Source organism: Vigna unguiculata, chromosome 1 (genome assembly GCF_037176805.1).
Source record: "Vigna unguiculata cultivar grain cowpea cultivar isolate G323 ecotype 2 chromosome 1, ASM3717680v1, whole genome shotgun sequence".
Lineage (NCBI taxonomy): Eukaryota > Viridiplantae > Streptophyta > Magnoliopsida > Fabales > Fabaceae > Vigna > Vigna unguiculata.
Genome location: NC_140792.1, coordinates 35,845,203 through 35,864,649, shown reverse-complemented (window position 1 = coordinate 35,864,649; position 19,447 = coordinate 35,845,203). Strand labels below are relative to the sequence as shown.

At 34.7% G+C, this 19,447-nt stretch overlaps 1 protein-coding gene and 2 pseudogenes across 1 annotated transcript; 2 read left to right on the top strand and 1 right to left on the bottom strand.

The window, feature by feature from the left end:
- The first annotated feature begins 422 nt into the window (after nucleotides 1-422).
- On the top strand, nucleotides 423-1,556 carry LOC146888914 (uncharacterized; annotated as a pseudogene).
- A 2,822-nt stretch (nucleotides 1,557-4,378) lies between these two features.
- LOC114172440 (elongation factor Tu, mitochondrial-like) lies at nucleotides 4,379-7,717 on the bottom strand (annotated as a pseudogene).
- Nucleotides 7,718-12,054: 4,337 nt separating this feature from the next.
- Nucleotides 12,055-13,188, top strand: LOC146888913 (uncharacterized). The gene has a single exon (XM_085670327.1). The coding sequence runs from the start codon at nucleotides 12,055-12,057 to the stop codon at nucleotides 13,186-13,188; it is 1,134 nt and encodes a 377-aa protein (XP_085526453.1).
- Nucleotides 13,189-19,447: the final 6,259 nt, after the last annotated feature.

Below are 19,447 nucleotides of genomic sequence, written 5' to 3'. Positions count from 1 at the left end.
AGAATCCTCCACCTCCGTTCCAAACAGAACCGCAGGCCACCGTGACAGAAATCGATGTCGATTGCGCCAATGCGACAGCCACCACGGTACCTGCAAAAAACCAGACCAGACAGACCCCCGCGAAGCAACCCACCGTCGACGAGAACGCAACTTCAAGAAAGGGTTCAGTCTTCTTCATCGTGATTTGGTCGTGCTCAATGAAGAAGAAGGGTTTGAAATCCAAGCGAGAGACGAAAGGTTAAAGAAATTGGGGATTTAGGGTTCTTTGAAACCCTTGAGAATCAGATTTGGGGATTATCTTGATTAGGGCTGCCAACGTTTGGTGACTTCAAATTCGAAATAGACAACCTAAAAAATACGTTGTTTTTTGGTTGATTCTAAACAAAGCATTCATTCATCTACTATCTACGATCACAGAACTAATGCAGTCTCTCAAGTCACACCATGCTGTTTCATCTTCTCTTTTCAATCAATTCTCTTATTAGTCTATGACATTCTTCCTCTCTTTCTCAACCAAAAGTCGTTGCCTACACTTCAACGAAACCACTTCAATAATTGATTACCTGAATTCCGACTTGCAGTTCTCCAGAACCCAATCCCTTTATGTCTCCAAACGTGTTTCAGGGTTCAGATTCCCTCAAAACCCCTTATCAGTGCTCACTTTCTTCAAACAAATAGGCTTTTCCCAAAGCCAGATTCTCTCCCTGATTCGTCAAAGACCCCAGATACTGTTTACAAACGTTGAGAAAATCTTGAGACCCAAAATTCAGCTCTTTCAGATGTCTGGATTCCAGGGTTACGAGTTATGCAGCTTCATTTCAAAGAATCCCTCCATTTTGACTCATAGCTTGAAGAAAACATTGGTCCCCTCAGTTGAAGCTATTAGGAAAATTGTCTACGACCAGAAAGATTTTATTCTTGTTTTGCACAGATGTGGCTGGATACTCCCAAAGTACAAAAGAATTATGGAGAATGTCGTCTTCTTGGAGAGTTGTGGCATTCTTTGGACTCATCTTTCATTGCTACTCAAACTTCATCCAAGGCTTTTCGTTGCACAGCGGTCTACTATTGAAAACAATGTTTCTCGAGCTGTAGACTTGGGTTTCCGTGAAAATTCAAGAATGCTTGTCCATGCAATTCATACATTAAGTTGTTTGAGCGATCAAACATTTGAGAGAAAGTTGAAACTAATTAATTGTTTTGGTTTTTCGAAGGATGAGGGCCTGCAAATGTTCAAGAGAACCCCGACTTTGTTTAGAACATCAGAGAAGAAGTTGAAAGTTGGAATGAAATTCTTCTTGCATACAGTTATGCTGCCCAAGTCAGTCCTTATTCACCAGCCTAAGATTTTAATGTACAGCATGGAGGATCGCGTGCTTCCTCGATATAAAGTCTTCCAACTGTTGAAATCAAAAAATCTCTGCAAGAAAGTCCCCAGTTATATTCATGTGTTGTGCTTGTCTGAGGAGATGTTCTTGGACAAGTATATATCACAGTTCAGAGAAAATGCAGAGGAGTTATTAGTAGCATACAAGGGTCATTATCTGGAGGCATAACCATACCTTCAATTCTGTTTTTTCACTCTTCCACAGGGTTCTAATACTGAAATTATTTAGATAGTGTTGTGCATAACCATGGAATGTCTCATTGTAGTAATGAAGATGGCTCGTTTATTGTATCTGTTTATTGATTATGCATCTTTCTTTCCCATGGTAATTTGGTGGTCATAAGAACCTTGGAAGATCCACACGAAAATAAGCAATCCACTTTGACTGCTCCTTTAAAGAGGTATGCAGAGTATACTTTTCTTGATCTTGTTGACTTGTTCCCCAGCTGGGATACGCTCCAACGTTGAATTGTAAAATTAGCCTGTATTCATCTTCCAGCACCCTTGTTTAGCTTTTAAATCGCTGAGCATTAATTAGACTGTTTCTATGTTGTGAATTATGTAAGTTAATTTGATTAGTCAAATTTGTATGTGCGTAAGTAGGATTGATATCGAGTTTCCTTTTACTCCCTTCCACCTTCTACTATTGAGAGAGAAAAAATCAAGAAGAACGTGGGTTGCATTAGTAAATCTTAGGTGGTACTTGAAAGTTGAAACCATTGAGACATTATTATGCTGCTTTATTGTCAACGTTTAAGACTGCTTTTTTTTAATGGCTTTTCAATGAGGGACTAAAGGTATGCATCACTGCTTTCACTTGTTTATCACTGGAATATATTTGGTAGTATTTGAACTAAGCTAAAAAATGCCAAAATATAATCCCTTCAACTGCAGCTGCAACAAATCTTCTTACAATCTCTTTCCCTTACAAGATGGACCATTCTTTGCTGTGACAGTTTCATCTTGTCACCGTGCAGTGGCCCTCCAGCCCCATCTTATGATTTCCTGACTCAACAGCTGAACCTGAAAACAATCAAAGAAGAATTCATATTTTGTATATTAATTCTGATGCATTATCTTTGAAGGTCCGTCTCATGATATTTTGTATCACTCTTCTGCAGGGTTGTTATATTATAATAGATAAATATTACAATAGACAACATATGTGTATAAGGACACACATTAAAAGAAATAATTATCTATTTATTTTAAAAATCAAATAATTTTAAAAATAATCTTTAGAAATACATACCGTGGGTTAAATCGATTCAATATAGAATTCGAGCATTTTAGAGATTTGTATGAAGATTTTAAATTTAAAAAACTAATAATACTATTTACGAACTAAAATAATAATTTATTAGATATTAAAGGTTAGAGTTGAAATATATTTTTATTTTTACGGTAAATCAGTTTAATAATAAATCAAATGAATAAAATAATAATTCAGAGAAGTAATACTTTAAACATAATATATTCTTTAATAATTTATTAAATGACCAACTAATTATAAATTCTAAAATTATAAATTTAATATAATAATAAAACAAAAAAAAATATTACTTCTCTAAATATAGGGAGCCCATTAACTATAATATAGTAACATTCGCAAGAAATTTTTTTTCTTCTAGTCTCTAAAATACGCCATTTCAAAGTATAGTTTATTGTTAACTCTACTTGGTTACATAGTGAACTGATTTTCAAGTCTTTTATTAATGGTGGTAAATTCAAAACCCCATTACCATTATGAAAAAGCAGATAAGTTCTTGCATGTGATTGTTTGGTGTAATAAAGTAGTTTCGAACCTTAGTGTAGTCAAAGTTCTCTCTAATAACAACCGTCCCACCTTAAAAATACACTTACGGGAATCATAAAAGCTGGTCCAGTATTTTGAATTTGAGTCAAAATAACTGGTTCTAGAAGTGTCAAGTTTGGTACATAATGGTTTGTTTTCTAAAAGATGGTGGTAGTGACATAAATCAGCGGTGGAACCGGGAAGAGTAAATGGTATAAGAAAGAAGAAATCTTTGGCGTGAGTTGAAAATTAGAACTTTGTTTCTTTCGAGCTGCATGACTTGGACTCGCTTTCCCCCCCTCTCTTTCTATCTTTTGTGAAAGAACATGACAACGTTAAACTATCTATTAACTGAGATAAATGTGGAAGCAATACTCAACCAACAACGTTAGATTGAGATAAATTTAACTACGGTTGATACACTACACCATGAACATGCAAAAATAAAATTCCAGAAACATATTCGTTTTAATGTTTGGTATGGTAGGAGCCACTTACATTCTGGCTCTCTGATCGTAATTTAAAATTGAACAAGTGCGATGAGTTGTTTAATTTCCACATAAAGACACACGAATAATAATTACCCATAACCACATAAGCATCTTATATATATGGGAATGACGTGATTCTTGCAAGCTGCAACTGAAACTTTTGTTTATTTCGCCAATTCTGAAGAAGGGTCCTCTTGGAATCTGATACCATCTAGCTGCTCCATGGAAAACTCTCATGTTTGTGAGGGTGAGAGAGGAAGATACTGATTTTTGATGAAAGAGATAAATGTTTATGTTTATTTTTTTTGCTTTTTATTATGATAATAACAGATAATTAAAACAGCAGTATACAATACTAACCATAGAATTATCAAGTACTTAAAGAAAATCTCTTCCTTTTATTTTATTTCCTTGAGAAGATTAGGACTAAGCCGTCAACTTTGGCCATGGTTCAATGTTACTGTATATACATCAGTACTTGGTTGTTTTGGAGTTTGACACCATTATATTCCGTGGAAAATTAGAAAAAGCTCTTCTTAATCGCTGTTCAGAATCTTAACTGGATAGCTCCTACGAAAAACAATTAGTCCTCATACACATACCTATTCAAAACATGTCACTATTTCTTTCTTATTTTAGTTCATAATCTTCCATTTACACCCTCATAACACACTATAAAACAAGTTACACTAACTCAACTTATAATCATTTGAGCTTAACCAAGTTTGTCGAGAAACCATATACCTTGCATCGAACACTTTTCAAACCAACCTGCATCATGGAACAGGAACTCATCATGTTCAAAGGTTCATGGAAAGGCAACAAGAGTTGCTTCAAGTGAAGCTGGATATGATCCAAGGATGAGGTGGCGTGCTGCTAATCCAGCAGTAGAGACCACACGCGCTTGGAAGGGACAACATGGTCGTGCGGCGAACTCAGATAACACCTCACTTGATAACGATGAAACTTTCAACAGTTTCATTCGACGTGCCAAGGGTAAACTTAGAACCGTGTCCCACATCGGTCGGGAGCAGAGCAACGTTACACCTGTACCACTACGAGATGATGACGAGGCTAATGCTAGGGATAACCTAAACGACTAGTTTTCGAATTTTATCAAGAGTTCGAAGAAGAAGTTGAGAAGTACATCAAGCATGAGGAAGCATGGTTCCTTCAACAGACGGTGACCATTGATAAACCAGGGAACCTCAAAGAGAGTGATTTGACATGTGGGTCCATCCAATATTCTGTTATATATACTGCATGAAAATAAGATCCTAAGCCATGCAAGCATTATTATACTTTACATTTTTTTCTATTTCAAGCACAGTAAATGTGAAATGTTTATTTGGGGGGAATAATTTCGACTGGTTTATTGTTTGTTTGTAAGAAATTAATATACATTGATGTTTTGTCTTTAATGAAAGGTTTCTGATTAATCTGTAGTGTTTTTATTGAAAGAATAATTAATATCAGTTTATTAACAGGAAGGATCAGAGGGCAGCTATATATAGGAAATGACTCAATGAACATACATACTTGCATTAGACCCAACACCTCTACTTCTTCACCGACTTTAATGACGCCTTGTTAAACACGGCCAGTGGCAACTGTTCCACGTCCCTTCATCACAAATGAAAAATATAAAGCAGCTGAAATGATGGAAACCATTGCCCCCATATTTATTTATGTCTATACAATCCAATATATGTAATGAAACAAATGCAGATTTTGAGAGAACTAAGTGTTGAAAATAGAAATTTTGATATTCTCTTTAAGGGAAAAAAAACAATTATATGAGACAACAGTTTTTAAAGCACTATGTTAAGATTTAAATTACCACTACGTCATATCATTACAAAGAGCAAGGCCGTAACAAATGCTACCTCCTTTCCTTTTTTATTCTTCAAAAACCCTAGACCGAATTAAGAATTTGAAATTTAAGATTTTGAAATTTTATCCTTCACCTAACTAGAGATTTAGAAGAACAAGAAAGAATTTGTTAAAGTGACCACAGTTACAAAGATGACCGGTATTATAAACATCTATTCCACATATCCTCCAGTGTTCATAATCCCATCTGCTTATGATGTTAAGCACATCAATAATTGCTGTAGTTTGAGTGAACTGAAGGAGCATATAAGGAATTTAAAGCAATTTTAACGTAAACAGAATAGTAATAAATAGTACTTCTTAAATAGTGTCGTTACCTAAACGGTGTTTATACTGGAGCAGATGGAAAGTGATAGAACATGATAAAAACACAAGACTTACATTACAAATTGTAACAATTTTATAACTGAGGCCATCTTTACTTCAATGAATCTGCTTTCTTCAAAAATTAACCCAAAAAATAAAGTTCAGGTCCTTTTACATGAATTGAGAACACATCTTCAATTGGCATTAGGAAGGGCTTGTCAAGTTGGCGAACAGGGTCAGGAATGTATGCATTTACAGCATCCATTAATTTTAGAATGGCCTGTCTTCCAATCTCGTCATTTGTACCCTGTAAAGCAGACAACGCTGAACCTCTAATGATCGGGATTTCATCCCCAGGGAACTTGTAGAAGCTCAGTAGCTCTACAAAAAACATTATCATAAAAACACATTTTAGCAAACACAAAGATTTCAGAAACTTAAGCAGGTTTATTCATTTTCTGAGCATGGACAAGAGAAGAGAAGCCTTAGAGAAACACCCTACCACGTAACTCCATTTCTACAAGCTCTAACAACTCTGGATCATCAACAGCATCAACTTTATTTAGAAAGCAAACAAGAGATGGCACACCAACCTGCATAATACATTTAAAGATAAAATATGTCAATCTAGAAGTAAGGAGAAAGGTGTAGACGTTCTAGGTATATATATACAAACCACATCAGTAGAATACCTACTTGGCGAGCAAGAAGAATGTGCTCCTTGGTTTGAGGCATTGGTCCATCAGGTGCAGATACAACAAGTATACTACCATCCATCTGGGCAGCTCCCGTAATCATATTCTGAAAAAAAAAACAGACAATTATAAAGCATACAGTGAACAAAATAGGAATCTGACAAATGCAGTTGTTGCCAATATACAGTGTAATCAATACCTATAAAATATATTTTGTTACAAACTAATCTACTTCCAAATTCCTAGCATAAATTTTCCATCTCATTTTGAAAAGAAGGTCAGGCTACACAAGCACCAAAATATGCTAAATTCCACAATTAACTATTATACAAGGTAAAATTGCTTAAATTTGTTCGCCACAACTTAGCCACCCAGCTTCCTTTAGGCAATTGATAACTCCAATAAAAAAAAAACATTCTTAGAGAAACTAAACCAAATTCGAAAGCTTACTTTAACATAATCCGCGTGTCCAGGGCAGTCCACATGCGCATAATGTCGTTTTGCAGTCTCATACTCCACATGAGCCTGAAAACCGAAATATAGAGCAAGCATACATATCAACAGAAAACAACACAATCGATTGCAAGACCAAAAGAGTGCGATTCCACACCGTTGCAATGGTGATTCCTCTCTTCTTCTCTTCAGGAGCCTTGTCAATTTCATCAAAGGCCACAGCCTTAGCCTTCCCTTCATCCGCAAGCACCTGATCAAACCTAATTGAGTAATAAACACCAAAACATCCACCTCAACACACATTTAAACAAAGAGTGAATCAAGACCTTGGTGATTGCCGCAGTTAGCGTAGTCTTCCCATGATCCACGTGTACAATAGTTCCGACATTAACGTGAGGCTTCCTGCAAAGTCAAACAATAAGATGAACAAAACAAGTAAAAGACATACTAATAACGATTATTGTTACTTGTATATTTTAAATTTTGCGACGAAAAAGAGAAAGCGAGAGTGTTACGTTCTGGTGAAAGTTGCCATGGATCTCCACCATGGATTGGAATTGAAAGAATAGAAGGAGGTGGAGGTGGAGTCACTGGGAGTAGAGAGAGGAGAACGAGATACGGAAGAGTGGATTTGAGAGGCTAAGGGGAAGAGGCGGCGAGAAGTGGAAGAGGAGTGTATGAGAAGAAGAGTGGCCATTGAAGAAGTGATGAGGAGAATGAAAAGCCCTAACTATGGAGTGCAGAGGCGAGGGTTTTAGGAGAAGGAAGACAAAAGCGAAGAGCAGTGAGTGCGAAGAGCGAGGGTTTTAGAATGGGCGCCCGACACCGACCCGTCATATTCGTGCGGCCCAATTCGAGCACTCTCATAATGTTTCAGAGCACATACATACTTCTTTTTTTCTGTTACAAATGTTTTTTTCTTCTTGCTCCGACAGAAAATATTTGAAGTGATTTTTATCTTATTGACTTAATTTAAAGTTTTAGATAAATGAATTAATTCGTGTCTGGTTTAACTTATTTAGTTAAATGGTATCTTTTGGTAAATTTTAGGTATATTTTATGAGAAATAATTCTGTTAGAGGTAGAAAAAATTATATATTAGGACAAGGTTATTCTGGTTCAAAAACTGACCATTTTTCTCTTTATTTTATTTTTTTTATGAAAATGCATTAACTTGTGATAAGTATAAATAAAATGAATAAATAAATTAAAAGATAATTTATGTAATATAGGTTTTACTTGTTTGTTTAGTATAGATGCTTTATATTCAACTTTTTTCATTTTGAGTCAACTCTAATTTTCTTTTCTTATTTTTTAAACGAATGTATAGATAGGAGTTTTATACTTTTAGTCGGTATTTCCTCTTTTGAATTTTTAAACGAATGTATATAATTGTTTCTTTGCTTAAAATCATTTACTTTTGTCGATGAAATCATATAAAATAGTTACGTATTGTTGCTCTTTTGTAAGCAATAAAATATTTTCGATTTTAATGTTGTGATACTTTTCAATTAAATTTGTTTTTTAAGAAACTTTTAAAGGACAATGTTCTCTTTGCATCTTTTACTCCTTATCAATCTTTATTAGTATACTTTGACTTCAATTGAAGGGAGCCTAATGGTTGATTGGATGATTCAATTTCTATTTTAAACTCTCCATTGGTTGATGGAAATATCATGGTGAAAGAAAAAAGAAAAATTTAATGATGGGAAGTTGCTTGATGATGGACAATCTCTATCTTGTACTTCTAAGATTTAGTTTTAGACATGTTCCTACAAAACTTAAGTGCTCATATTTTTGCACTATTATTTTGGTAGACTTCAAGATTTAATAATTTATAATATTTTTGTTGATGTTAATTTTTATTGTATATTTTCTTATCATACATATTAATATGTATGATACAAAAAATATGTAATAAATATCAATATCAACAAAAATATTATAAGTTATTAAATTACAAATTAAAACTTGATATAATGTATCAACTTATATTGAACTATGGATTATTTATAATATTATATATTAGAAAAAATGGTTAAAATTGAATTCGGATATATATATATATATATATATATATATATATATATATATATATTAATAAATAAATAAATAAAGGTTAAAGCTTCTAACTAGAACCATGATCATGCAAAAAATTGTGTTAGGTGTACAAACATATTTAATATTTATTTTATATAACTTAAATCTATATTTACCTGTATTTTTCTATTATATTTTCTTTTTTCCTTTTAATTTACAAAATTATTATCTCGTTTTAATATGATTTTTATTTTATATGATGGTGAAAATAACTATTCTTGTTTTTGTTTTTTGTGTATAGCTTTTTGTTCTCGATTCATTTGAACATATACTTTGCTGGTTGGATTTGTTATTTTGAGCCAATTCCTTCGAGAAATTGACTTTCATACGAATCTTTGAAAACATGAATCAAATTAAAAGTAGAAAACAATTTATAAAATGTAATAGTTTTGCTTCGTATTGTTAATCACTTTGACTATACATTTAAATTTAGCACGACAGTGAATTGAAATTAATATTATCATTTTTAAAAACACTTTATGAACAATATTGATATAGTACAATTCGGTTAAAATAGTATAGTCCAAATTAAAATTAATATAGTTTGATTCAAAAGTGTAATTAGAGAAAATGTTTGGTTCATAACAGTTGGTTCATATCGTTGTTCGGTTCACTAAATTCAGTTTAGTTTGTTAGAATAAAAGACAATTCAATTCAATTTGTTTGAATAAAATTAACGAAAATTTGTATGAATTAAATATAAAATATGTGACAATAATACTGACTTTGTATGTGGTAATGACACTTGCTTGACATATGACACTGCCATGTGTCATAATGTTGACTTGGATGTGAACAATTTTTTAAAATTTTTTAAAAAATTTAAAAAATAAAAAAAATAACGAAATGACACATGATTGTCGTTGTTCACTTTTGGTTAACAATTTAAATGTCGTCACAAAAAATAATCAAATTGATCATAATTTATACAAATTAATATTTTTTTAACTTAAAAAAATAAAATGATATTTTAACACATAAAAAAAGTCACATCAGATTATAAGAGAAAATTGTCAAAATATCATTGTCCTTCATAAAAATATGACCAAATCGAAGAAAGAGAAACGAAACTTGGGACAAATGATGTCTTTAAGAATAAAAAGAATAATATTCTCTTCCCCCGACCTCTTCACCTTTTATCTACAACTTCCCTCTTTTCTTCAGAATTTGCTCATTCCTCATGCTCATTGGAAGGTGTTGCGCTTTCCTATCACACAAAGGTGTTGTCTTCTTCCGGTGAAGTGTGGGCTGGCTTACGTTTGTGTGATGTCCGAAATTACCCATATCCTCGATTAATCCGGTTGGGCTGAATCCAGCCAAACCCGAATGTTGCTTAGCTCTAGGTGCAGAGCTGAACTTAGGGTTTTGTTGTTTGTTCCTTGGTCTTCTATCAATCCAACACATTTGATCCTTGCATAAACTTGGAAAGCTTAATAATTTAGGAGACAAACATGCTAGTTTATGAAAGCATAAATACAATGTAGGCATACACAAACTTAAACATAAAACATAAACCACAAAAGTGACTAACTCCTAATAAAGCAAATATTATTAAAAAAGTAAAACACCCATGTCACATCATAAAAATAAATAATTATAAATATATTTAAATAATGGTTTAACACATCTCAAGACATCTAATGCATCATCAATATTCTTTGGACAACAATATAAATAATATTAACTACTAAGAATATTTTGTTGTAACGACTAAACATTGATAATGAAGTATGTCAAACAACAAACCCATCTTATTCATCTTTGGATTGATTTATCATCAACCAAAACAAAACCTTCTAATTATAACATTTTACCATCACATGTATGTAATCTGGCCAAATATTAATTTTCTTTTGGAACAACCAATATTCGCATGATATACATAAACACTGATGTTTAACATTTTTCACTAACTATGATCATTAACTGCAAAAAGTATTAAACTTGAATATTTTGTTAACTTCTTGATTTAATTTACTCACAAAACATATTAAACTACCAAAACATTGAATATTTTATTTATACTGAAACTAAATATTTATAGGTATTTATTTTAATACAAAAATTTTATCAGGTTTTTATCTTCTCCCACGCGCATGAACTAACCCCTAAACAGAATCTCTGCCGGCACACTTTAGAGCAAACCACAGCCATTGACGGCCAAAAAAAGGGCCTGGAAAATCAAATTGTCGCTTTCGAAGCCGCCGTCCCGAACCAGATCGCCGCCATCGCGAGCCACCTACGCGAACACAACTAGATTGGTGTTGCGAGCCACCTCCGCTGCGACGAAACCAGAGCCAGCAGATGTCTCGCGAAACCAGGCTGCCACGACGAACCACCACACGTTGACGAAGCCACGCGTTGCAGAACCACTGCGAATCAGATCGATGACGAGGGCACTTTCTGACGCGAAATCCCCATCATTGCGGTGCCGGCCACCACGCAGCCACCTGCAATGAAAAAAGCTGCCCGGAGAAGACGCGAAACCAGACGCGAACACACCTACTTTGCGAGAATCCTCCACCTCCGTTCCAAACAGAACCGCAGGCCACCGTGACAGAAATCGATGTCGATTGCACCAATGCGACAGCCACCACGGTACCTGCAAAAAACCAGACCAGAAAGACCCCCGTGAAGCAACCCACCGTCGACGAGAACGCAACTTCAAGAAAGGGTTCAGTCTTCTTCATCGTGATTTGGCCGTGCTCAATGAAGAAGAAGGGTTTGAAATCCAATCGAGAGACGAAAGGTTAAAGAAATTGGGGATTTAGGGTTCTTCGAAACCCTTGAGAATCAGATTTGGGGATTATCTTGATTAGGGCTGCCAACGTTTGGTGACTTCAAATTCGAAATAGACAACCTAAAAAATACGTTGTTTTTTGGTTGATTCTAAACAAAGCATTCATTCATCTACGATCTACGATCATAGAACTAATGCAGTCTCTCAAGTCACACCATGCTGTTACATCTTCTCTTTTCAATCAATTCTCTTATCAGTCTATGACATTCTTCCTCTCTTTCTCAACCAAAAGTCGTTGCCTACACTTCAACGAAACCACTTCAATAATTGATTACCTGAATTCCGACTTGCAGTTCTCCAGAACCCAATCCCTTTATGTCTCCAAACGTGTTTCAGGGTGCAGATTCCCTCAAAACCCCTTATCAGTGCTCACTTTCTTCAAACAAATAGGCTTTTCCCAAAGCCAGATTCTCTCCCTGATTCGTCAAAGACCCCAGATACTGTTTACAAACGTTGAGAAAATCTTGAGACCCAAAATTCAGCTCTTTCAGATGTCTGGATTCCAGGGTTACGAGTTATGCAGCTTCATTTCAAAGAATCCCTCCATTTTGACTCATAGCTTGAAGAAAACATTGGTCCCCTCAGTTGAAGCTATTAGGAAAATTGTCTACGACCAGAAAGATTTTATTCTTGTTTTGCACAGATGTGGCTGGATACTCCCAAAGTACAAAAGAATTATGGAGAATGTCGTCTTCTTGGAGAGTTGTGGCATTCTTGGGACTCATCTTTCATTGCTACTCAAACTTCATCCAAGGTTTTTCGTTGCACAGCGGTCTACTATTGAAAACAATGTTTCTCGAGCTGTAGACTTGGGTTTCCGTGAAAATTCAAGAATGCTTGTCCATGCAATTCATACATTAAGTTGTTTGAGCGATCAAACATTTGAGAGAAAGTTGAAACTAATTAATTGTTTTGGTTTTTCGAAGGATGAGGGCCTGCAAATGTTCAAGAGAACCCCGACTTTGTTTAGAACATCAGAGAAGAAGTTGAAAGTTGGAATGAAATTCTTCTTGCATACAGTTATGCTGCCCAAGTCAGTCCTTATTCACCAGCCTAAGATTTTAATGTACAGCATGGAGGATCGCGTGCTTCCTCGATATAAAGTCTTCCAACTGTTGAAATCAAAAAATCTCTGCAAGAAAGTCCCCAGTTATATTCATGTGCTGTGCTTGTCTGAGGAGATGTTCTTGGACAAGTATATATCACAGTTCAGAGAAAATGCAGAGGAGTTATTAGTAGCATACAAGGGTCATTATCTGGAGGCATAACCATACCTTCAATTCTGTTTTTTCACTCTTCCACAGGGTTCTAATACTGAAATTATTTAGATAGTGTTGTGCATAACCATGGAATGTCTCATTGTAGTAATGAAGATGGCTCGTTTATTGTATCTGTTTATTGATTATGCATCTTTCTTTCCCATGGTAATTTGGTGGTCATAAGAACCTTGGAAGATCCACACGAAAATAAGCAGTCCACTTTGACTGCTCCTTTAAAGAGGTATGCAGGGTATACTTTTCTTGATCTTGTTGACTTGTTCCCCAACTGGGATATGCTCCAACGTTGAATTGTAAAATTAGCCTGTATTCATCTTCCAGCACCCTTGTTTAGCTTTTAAATCGCTGAGCATTAATTAGACTGTTTCTATGTTGTGAATTATGTAAGTTAATTTGATTAGTCAAATTTGTATGTGCCTAAGTAGGATTGATATCGAGTTTCCTTTTACTCCCTTCCACCTTATCTATTAAGAGAGAAAAAATCAAGAAGAACGTGGGTTGCATTAGTAAATCTTAGGTGGTACTTGAAAGTTGAAACCATTGAGACATTATTTTGCTGCTTTATTGTCAACGTTTAAGACTGCTTTTTTTTAATGGCTTTTCAATGAGGGACTAAAGGTATGCATCACTGCTTTCACTTGTTTATCACTGGAATATATTTGGTAGTATTTGAACTAAGCTAAAAAATGCCAAAATATAATCCCTTCAACTGCAGCTGCAACAAATCTTCTTACAATCTCTTTCCCTTACAAGATGGACCATTCTTTGCTGTGACAGTTTCATCTTGTCACCTTGCTGTGGCCCTCCAGCCCCGTCTTATGATTTCCTGACTCAACAGCTGAACCTGAAAACAATCAAAGAAGAGTTCATATTTTGTTTATTATTTCTGATGCATTATCTTTGAAGGTCCGTCTCATGATATTTTGTATCACTCTTCTGCAGGGTTGTTATATTATAATAGATAAATATTACAATAGACAACATATGTGTATAAGGACACACATTAAAAGAAATAATTATCTATTTATTTTAAAAATCAAATAATTTTAAAAATAATCTTTAGAAATACATACCGTGGGTTAAATCGATTCAATATAGAATTCGAGCATTTTAGAGATTTGTATGAAGATTTTAAATTTTAAAAACTAATAATACTATTTACGAACTAAAATAATAATTTATTAGATATTAAAGGTTAAAGTTGAAATATATTTTTATTTTTACGGTAAATCAGTTTAATAATAAATCAAATGAATAAAATAATTATTCAGAGAAGTAATACTTTAAACATAATATATTCTTTAATAATTTATTAAATGACCAACTAATTATAAATTCTAAAATTATAAATTTAATATAATAATAAAACAAAAAAAATATTACTTCTCTAAATATAGGGAGCCCATTAACTATAATACAGTAACATTCGCAAGAAATTTTTTTTCTTCTAGTCTCTAAAATACGCCATTTCAAAGTATAGTTTATTGTTAACTCTACTTGGTTACATAGTGAACTAATTTTCAAGTCTTTTATTAATGGTGGTAAATTCAAAACCCCATTACCATTATGAAAAAGCAGATAAGTTCTTGCATGTGATTGTTAGGTGTAATAAAGTAGTTTCGAACCTTAGTGTAGTCAAAGTTCTCTCTAATAACAACCGTCCCACCTTAAAAAAACACTTACGGGAATCATAAAAGCTGGTCCAGTATTTTGAATTTGAGTCAAAATAACTGGTTCTAGAAGTGTCAAGTTTGGTACATAATGGTTTGTTTTCTAAAAGATGGTGGTAGTGACATAAATCAACGGTGGAACCGGGAAGAGTAAATGGTATAAGAAAGAAGAAATCTTTGGCGTGAGTTGAAAATTAGAACTTTGTTTCTTTCGAGCTGCATGACTTGGACTCGCTTTCCCCCCCTCTCTTTCTGTCTTTTGTGAAAGAACATGACAACGTTAAACTATCTATTAACTGAGATAAATGTGGAAGCAATACTCAACCAGCAACGTTAGATTGAGATAAATTTAACTACGGTTGATACACTACACCATGAACATGCAAAAATAAAATTCCAGAAACATATTCGTTTTAATGTTTGGTATGGTAGGAACCACTTACATTCTGGCTCTCTGATCGTAATTTAAAATTCAACAAGTGCGATGAGTTGTTTAATTTCCACATAAAGACACACGAATAATAATTACCCATAACCACATAAGCATCTTATATATATGGGAATGACGTGATTCTTGCAAGCTGCAACTGAAACTTTTGTTTATTTCGCCAATTCTGAAGAAGGGTCCTCTTGGAATCTGATACCATCTAGCTGCTCCATGGAAAACTCTCATGTTTGTGAGGGTGGGAGAGGAAGATACTGATTTTTGATGAAAGAGATAAATGTTTATGTTTATTTTTTTTGCTTTTTATTATGATAATAACAGATAATTAAAACAGCAGTATACAATACTAACCATAGAATTATCAAGTACTTAAAGAAAATCTCTTCCTTTTGTTTGATTTCCTTGAGAAGATTAGGACTAAGCCGTCAACTTTGGCCATGGTTCAATGTTACTGTATATACATCAGTACTTGGTTGTTTTGGAGTTTGACACCATTATATTCCGTGGAAAATTAGAAAAAGCTCTTCTTAATCGCTGTTCAGAATCTTAACTGGATAGCTCCTACGAAAAACAATTAGTCCTCATACACATACCTATTCAAAACATGTCACTATTTCTTTCTTATTTTAGTTCATAATCTTCCATTTACACCCTCATAACACACTATAAAACAAGTTACACCAACTCAACTTATAATCATTTGAGCTTAACCAAGTTTGTCGAGAAACCATATACCTTGCATCGAACACTTTTCAAACCAACCTGCATCATGGAACAGGAACTCATCATGTTCAAAGGTTCATGGAAAGGCAACAAGAGTTGCTTCAAGTGAAGCTGGATATGATCCAAGGATGAGGTGGCGTGCTGCTAATCCAGCAGTAGAGACCACACGCGCTTGGAAGGGACAACATGGTCGTGCGGCGAACTCAGATAACACCTCACTTGATAACGATGAAACTTTCAACAGTTTCATTCGACGTGCCAAGGGTAAACTTAGAACCGTGTCCCACATCGGTCGGGAGCAGAGCAACGTTACACCTGTACCACTACGAGATGATGACGAGGCTAATGCTAGGGATAACCTAAACGACCAGTTTTCGAATTTTATCAAGAGTTCGAAGAAGAAGTTGAGAAGTACATCAAGCATGAGGAAGCATGGTTCCTTCAACAGACGGTGACCATTGATAAACCAGGGAACCTCAAAGAGAGTGATTTGACATGTGGGTCCATCCAATATTCTGTTATATATACTGCATGAAAATAAGATCCTAAGCCATGCAAGCATTATTATACTTTACATTTTTTTCTATTTCAAGCACAGTAAATGTGAAATGTTTATTTGGGGGGAATAATTTCGACTGGTTTATTGTTTGTTTGTAAGAAATTAATATACATTGATGTTTTGTCTTTAATGAAAGGTTTCTGATTAATCTGTAGTGTTTTTATTGAAAGAATAATTAATATCAGTTTATTAACAGGAAGGATCAGAGGGCAGCTATATATAGGAAATGACTCAATGAACATACATACCTGCATTAGACCCAACACCTCTACTTCTTCACCGACTTTAATGACGCCTTGTTCAACACGGCCAGTGGCAACTGTTCCACGTGCCTTCATCACAAATGAAAAATATAAAGCAGCTGAAATGATGGAAACCATTGCCCCCATATTTATTTATGTCCATACAATCCAATATATGTAATGAAACAAATGCAGATTTTGAGAGAACTAAGTGTTGAAAATAGAAATTTTGATATTCTCTTTAAGGAAAAAAAAAACAATTATATGAGACAACAGTTTTTAAAGCACTATGTTAAGATTTAAATTACCACTGCGTCATATCATTACAAAGAGCAAGGCTGTAACAAATGCTACCTCCTTTCCTTTTTTATTCTTCAAAAACCCTAGACCGAATTAAGAATTTGAAATTTAAGATTTTGAAATTTTATCCTTCACCTAACTAGAGATTTAGAAGAACAAGAAAGAATTTGTTAAAGTGACCACAGTTACAAAGATGACCAGTATTATAAACATCTATTCCACATATGCTCCAGTGTTCATAATCCCATCTGCTTATGATGTTAAGCACATCAATAATTGCTGTAGTTTGAGTGAACTGAAGGAGCATATAAGGAATTTAAAGCAATTTTAACGTAAACAGAATAGTAATAAATAGTACTTCTTAAACAGTGTCGTTACCTAAACGGTGTTTATACTGGAGCAGATGGAAAGTGATAGAACATGATAAAAACACAAGACTTACATTACAAATTGTAACAATTTTATAACTGAGGCCATCTTTACTTCAATGAATCTGCTTTCTTCAAAAATTAACCCAAAAAATAAAGTTCAGGTCCTTTTACCTGAATTGAGAACACATCTTCAATTGGCATTAGGAAGGGCTTGTCAAGTTGGCGAACAGGGTCAGGAATGTATGCATCTACAGCATCCATTAATTTTAGAATGGCCTGTCTTCCAATCTCGTCATTTGTACCCTGTAAAGCAGACAACGCTGAACCTCTAATGATCGGGATTTCATCCCCAGGGAACTTGTAGAAGCTCAGTAGCTCTGCAAAAAACATTATCATAAAAACACATTTTAGCAAACCCATTTTAGCAAACACAAAGATTACAGAAACTTAAGCAGGTTTATTCATTTTCTGAGCATGGACAAGAGAAGAGAAGCCTTAGAGAAACACCCTACCACGTAACTCCATTTCTACAAGCTCTAACAACTCTGGATCATCAACAGCATCAACTTTATTTAGAAAGCAAACAAGAGATGGCACACCAACCTGCATAATACATTTAAAGATAAAATATGTCAATCTAGAAGTAAGGAGAAAGGTGTAGACGTTCTAGGTATATATATACAAACCACATCAGTAGAATACCTACTTGGCGAGCAAGAAGAATGTGCTCCTTGGTTTGAGGCATTGGTCCATCAGGTGCAGATACAACAAGTATACCACCATCCATCTGGGCAGCTCCCGTAATCATATTCTGAAAAAAAAACAGACAATTATAAATCATACAGTGAACAAAATAGGAATCTAACAAATGCAGCTGTTGCCAATATACAGTGTAATCAATACCTATAAAATATATTTTGTTACAAACTAATCTACTTCCAAATTCCTAGCATAAATTTTCCATCTCATTTTGAAAAGAAGGTCAGGCTACACAAGCACCAAAATATGCTAAATTCCACAATTAACTATTATACAAGGTAAAATTGCTTAAATTTGTTCGCCACAACTTAGCCACCCAGCTTCCATTAGGCAATTGATAACTCCAATAAAAAAAAACATTCTTAGAGAAACTAAACCAAATTCGAAAGCTTACTTTAACATAATCCGTGTGTCCAGGGCAGTCCACATGCGCATAATGTCGTTTTGCAGTCTCATACTCCACATGAGCCTGAAAACCGAAATATAGAGCAAGCATACATATCAACAGAAAACAACACAATCGATTGCAAGACCAAAAGAGTGCGATTCCATATCGTTGCAATGGTGATTCCTCTCTTCTTCTCTTCAATAGCCTTGTCAATTTCATCAAAGGCCACAGCCTTAGCCTTCCCTTCATCCGCAAGCACCTGATCAAACCTAATTGAGTAATAAACACCAAAACATCCACCTCAACACACATTTAAACAAAGAGTGAATCAAGACCTTGGTGATTACCGCAGTTAGCGTGGTCTTCCAATGTCCACGTGTCCAATAGTTCCGACATTAACGTGAGGCTTCCTGCAAAGTCAAACAATAAGATGAACAAAACAAGTAAAAGACATACTAATAACGATTACTGTTACTTGTATATTTTAAATTTTGCGACGAAAAAGAGAAAGCGAGAGTGTTACGTTCTGGTGAAAGTTGCCATGGATCTCCACCATGGATTGGAATTGAAAGAATAGAAGGAGGTGGAGGTGGAGTCACTGGGAGTAGAGAGAGGAGAACGAGATACGGAAGAGTGGATTTGAGAGGCTAAGGGGAAGAGGCGGCGAGAAGTGGAAGAGGAGTGTCTGAGAAGAAGAGTGGCCATTGAAGAAGTGATGAGGAGAATGAAAAGCCCTAACTATGGAGTGCAGAGGTGAGGGTTTTAGGAGAAGGAAGACAAAAGCGAAGAGCAG

Coding starts and splice junctions, on each gene's coding strand:
- LOC146888913 (XM_085670327.1), top strand. CDS start 12,055: ATGCAGTCTCTCAAGTCACACCATGCTGTTACATCTTCTCTTTTCAAT.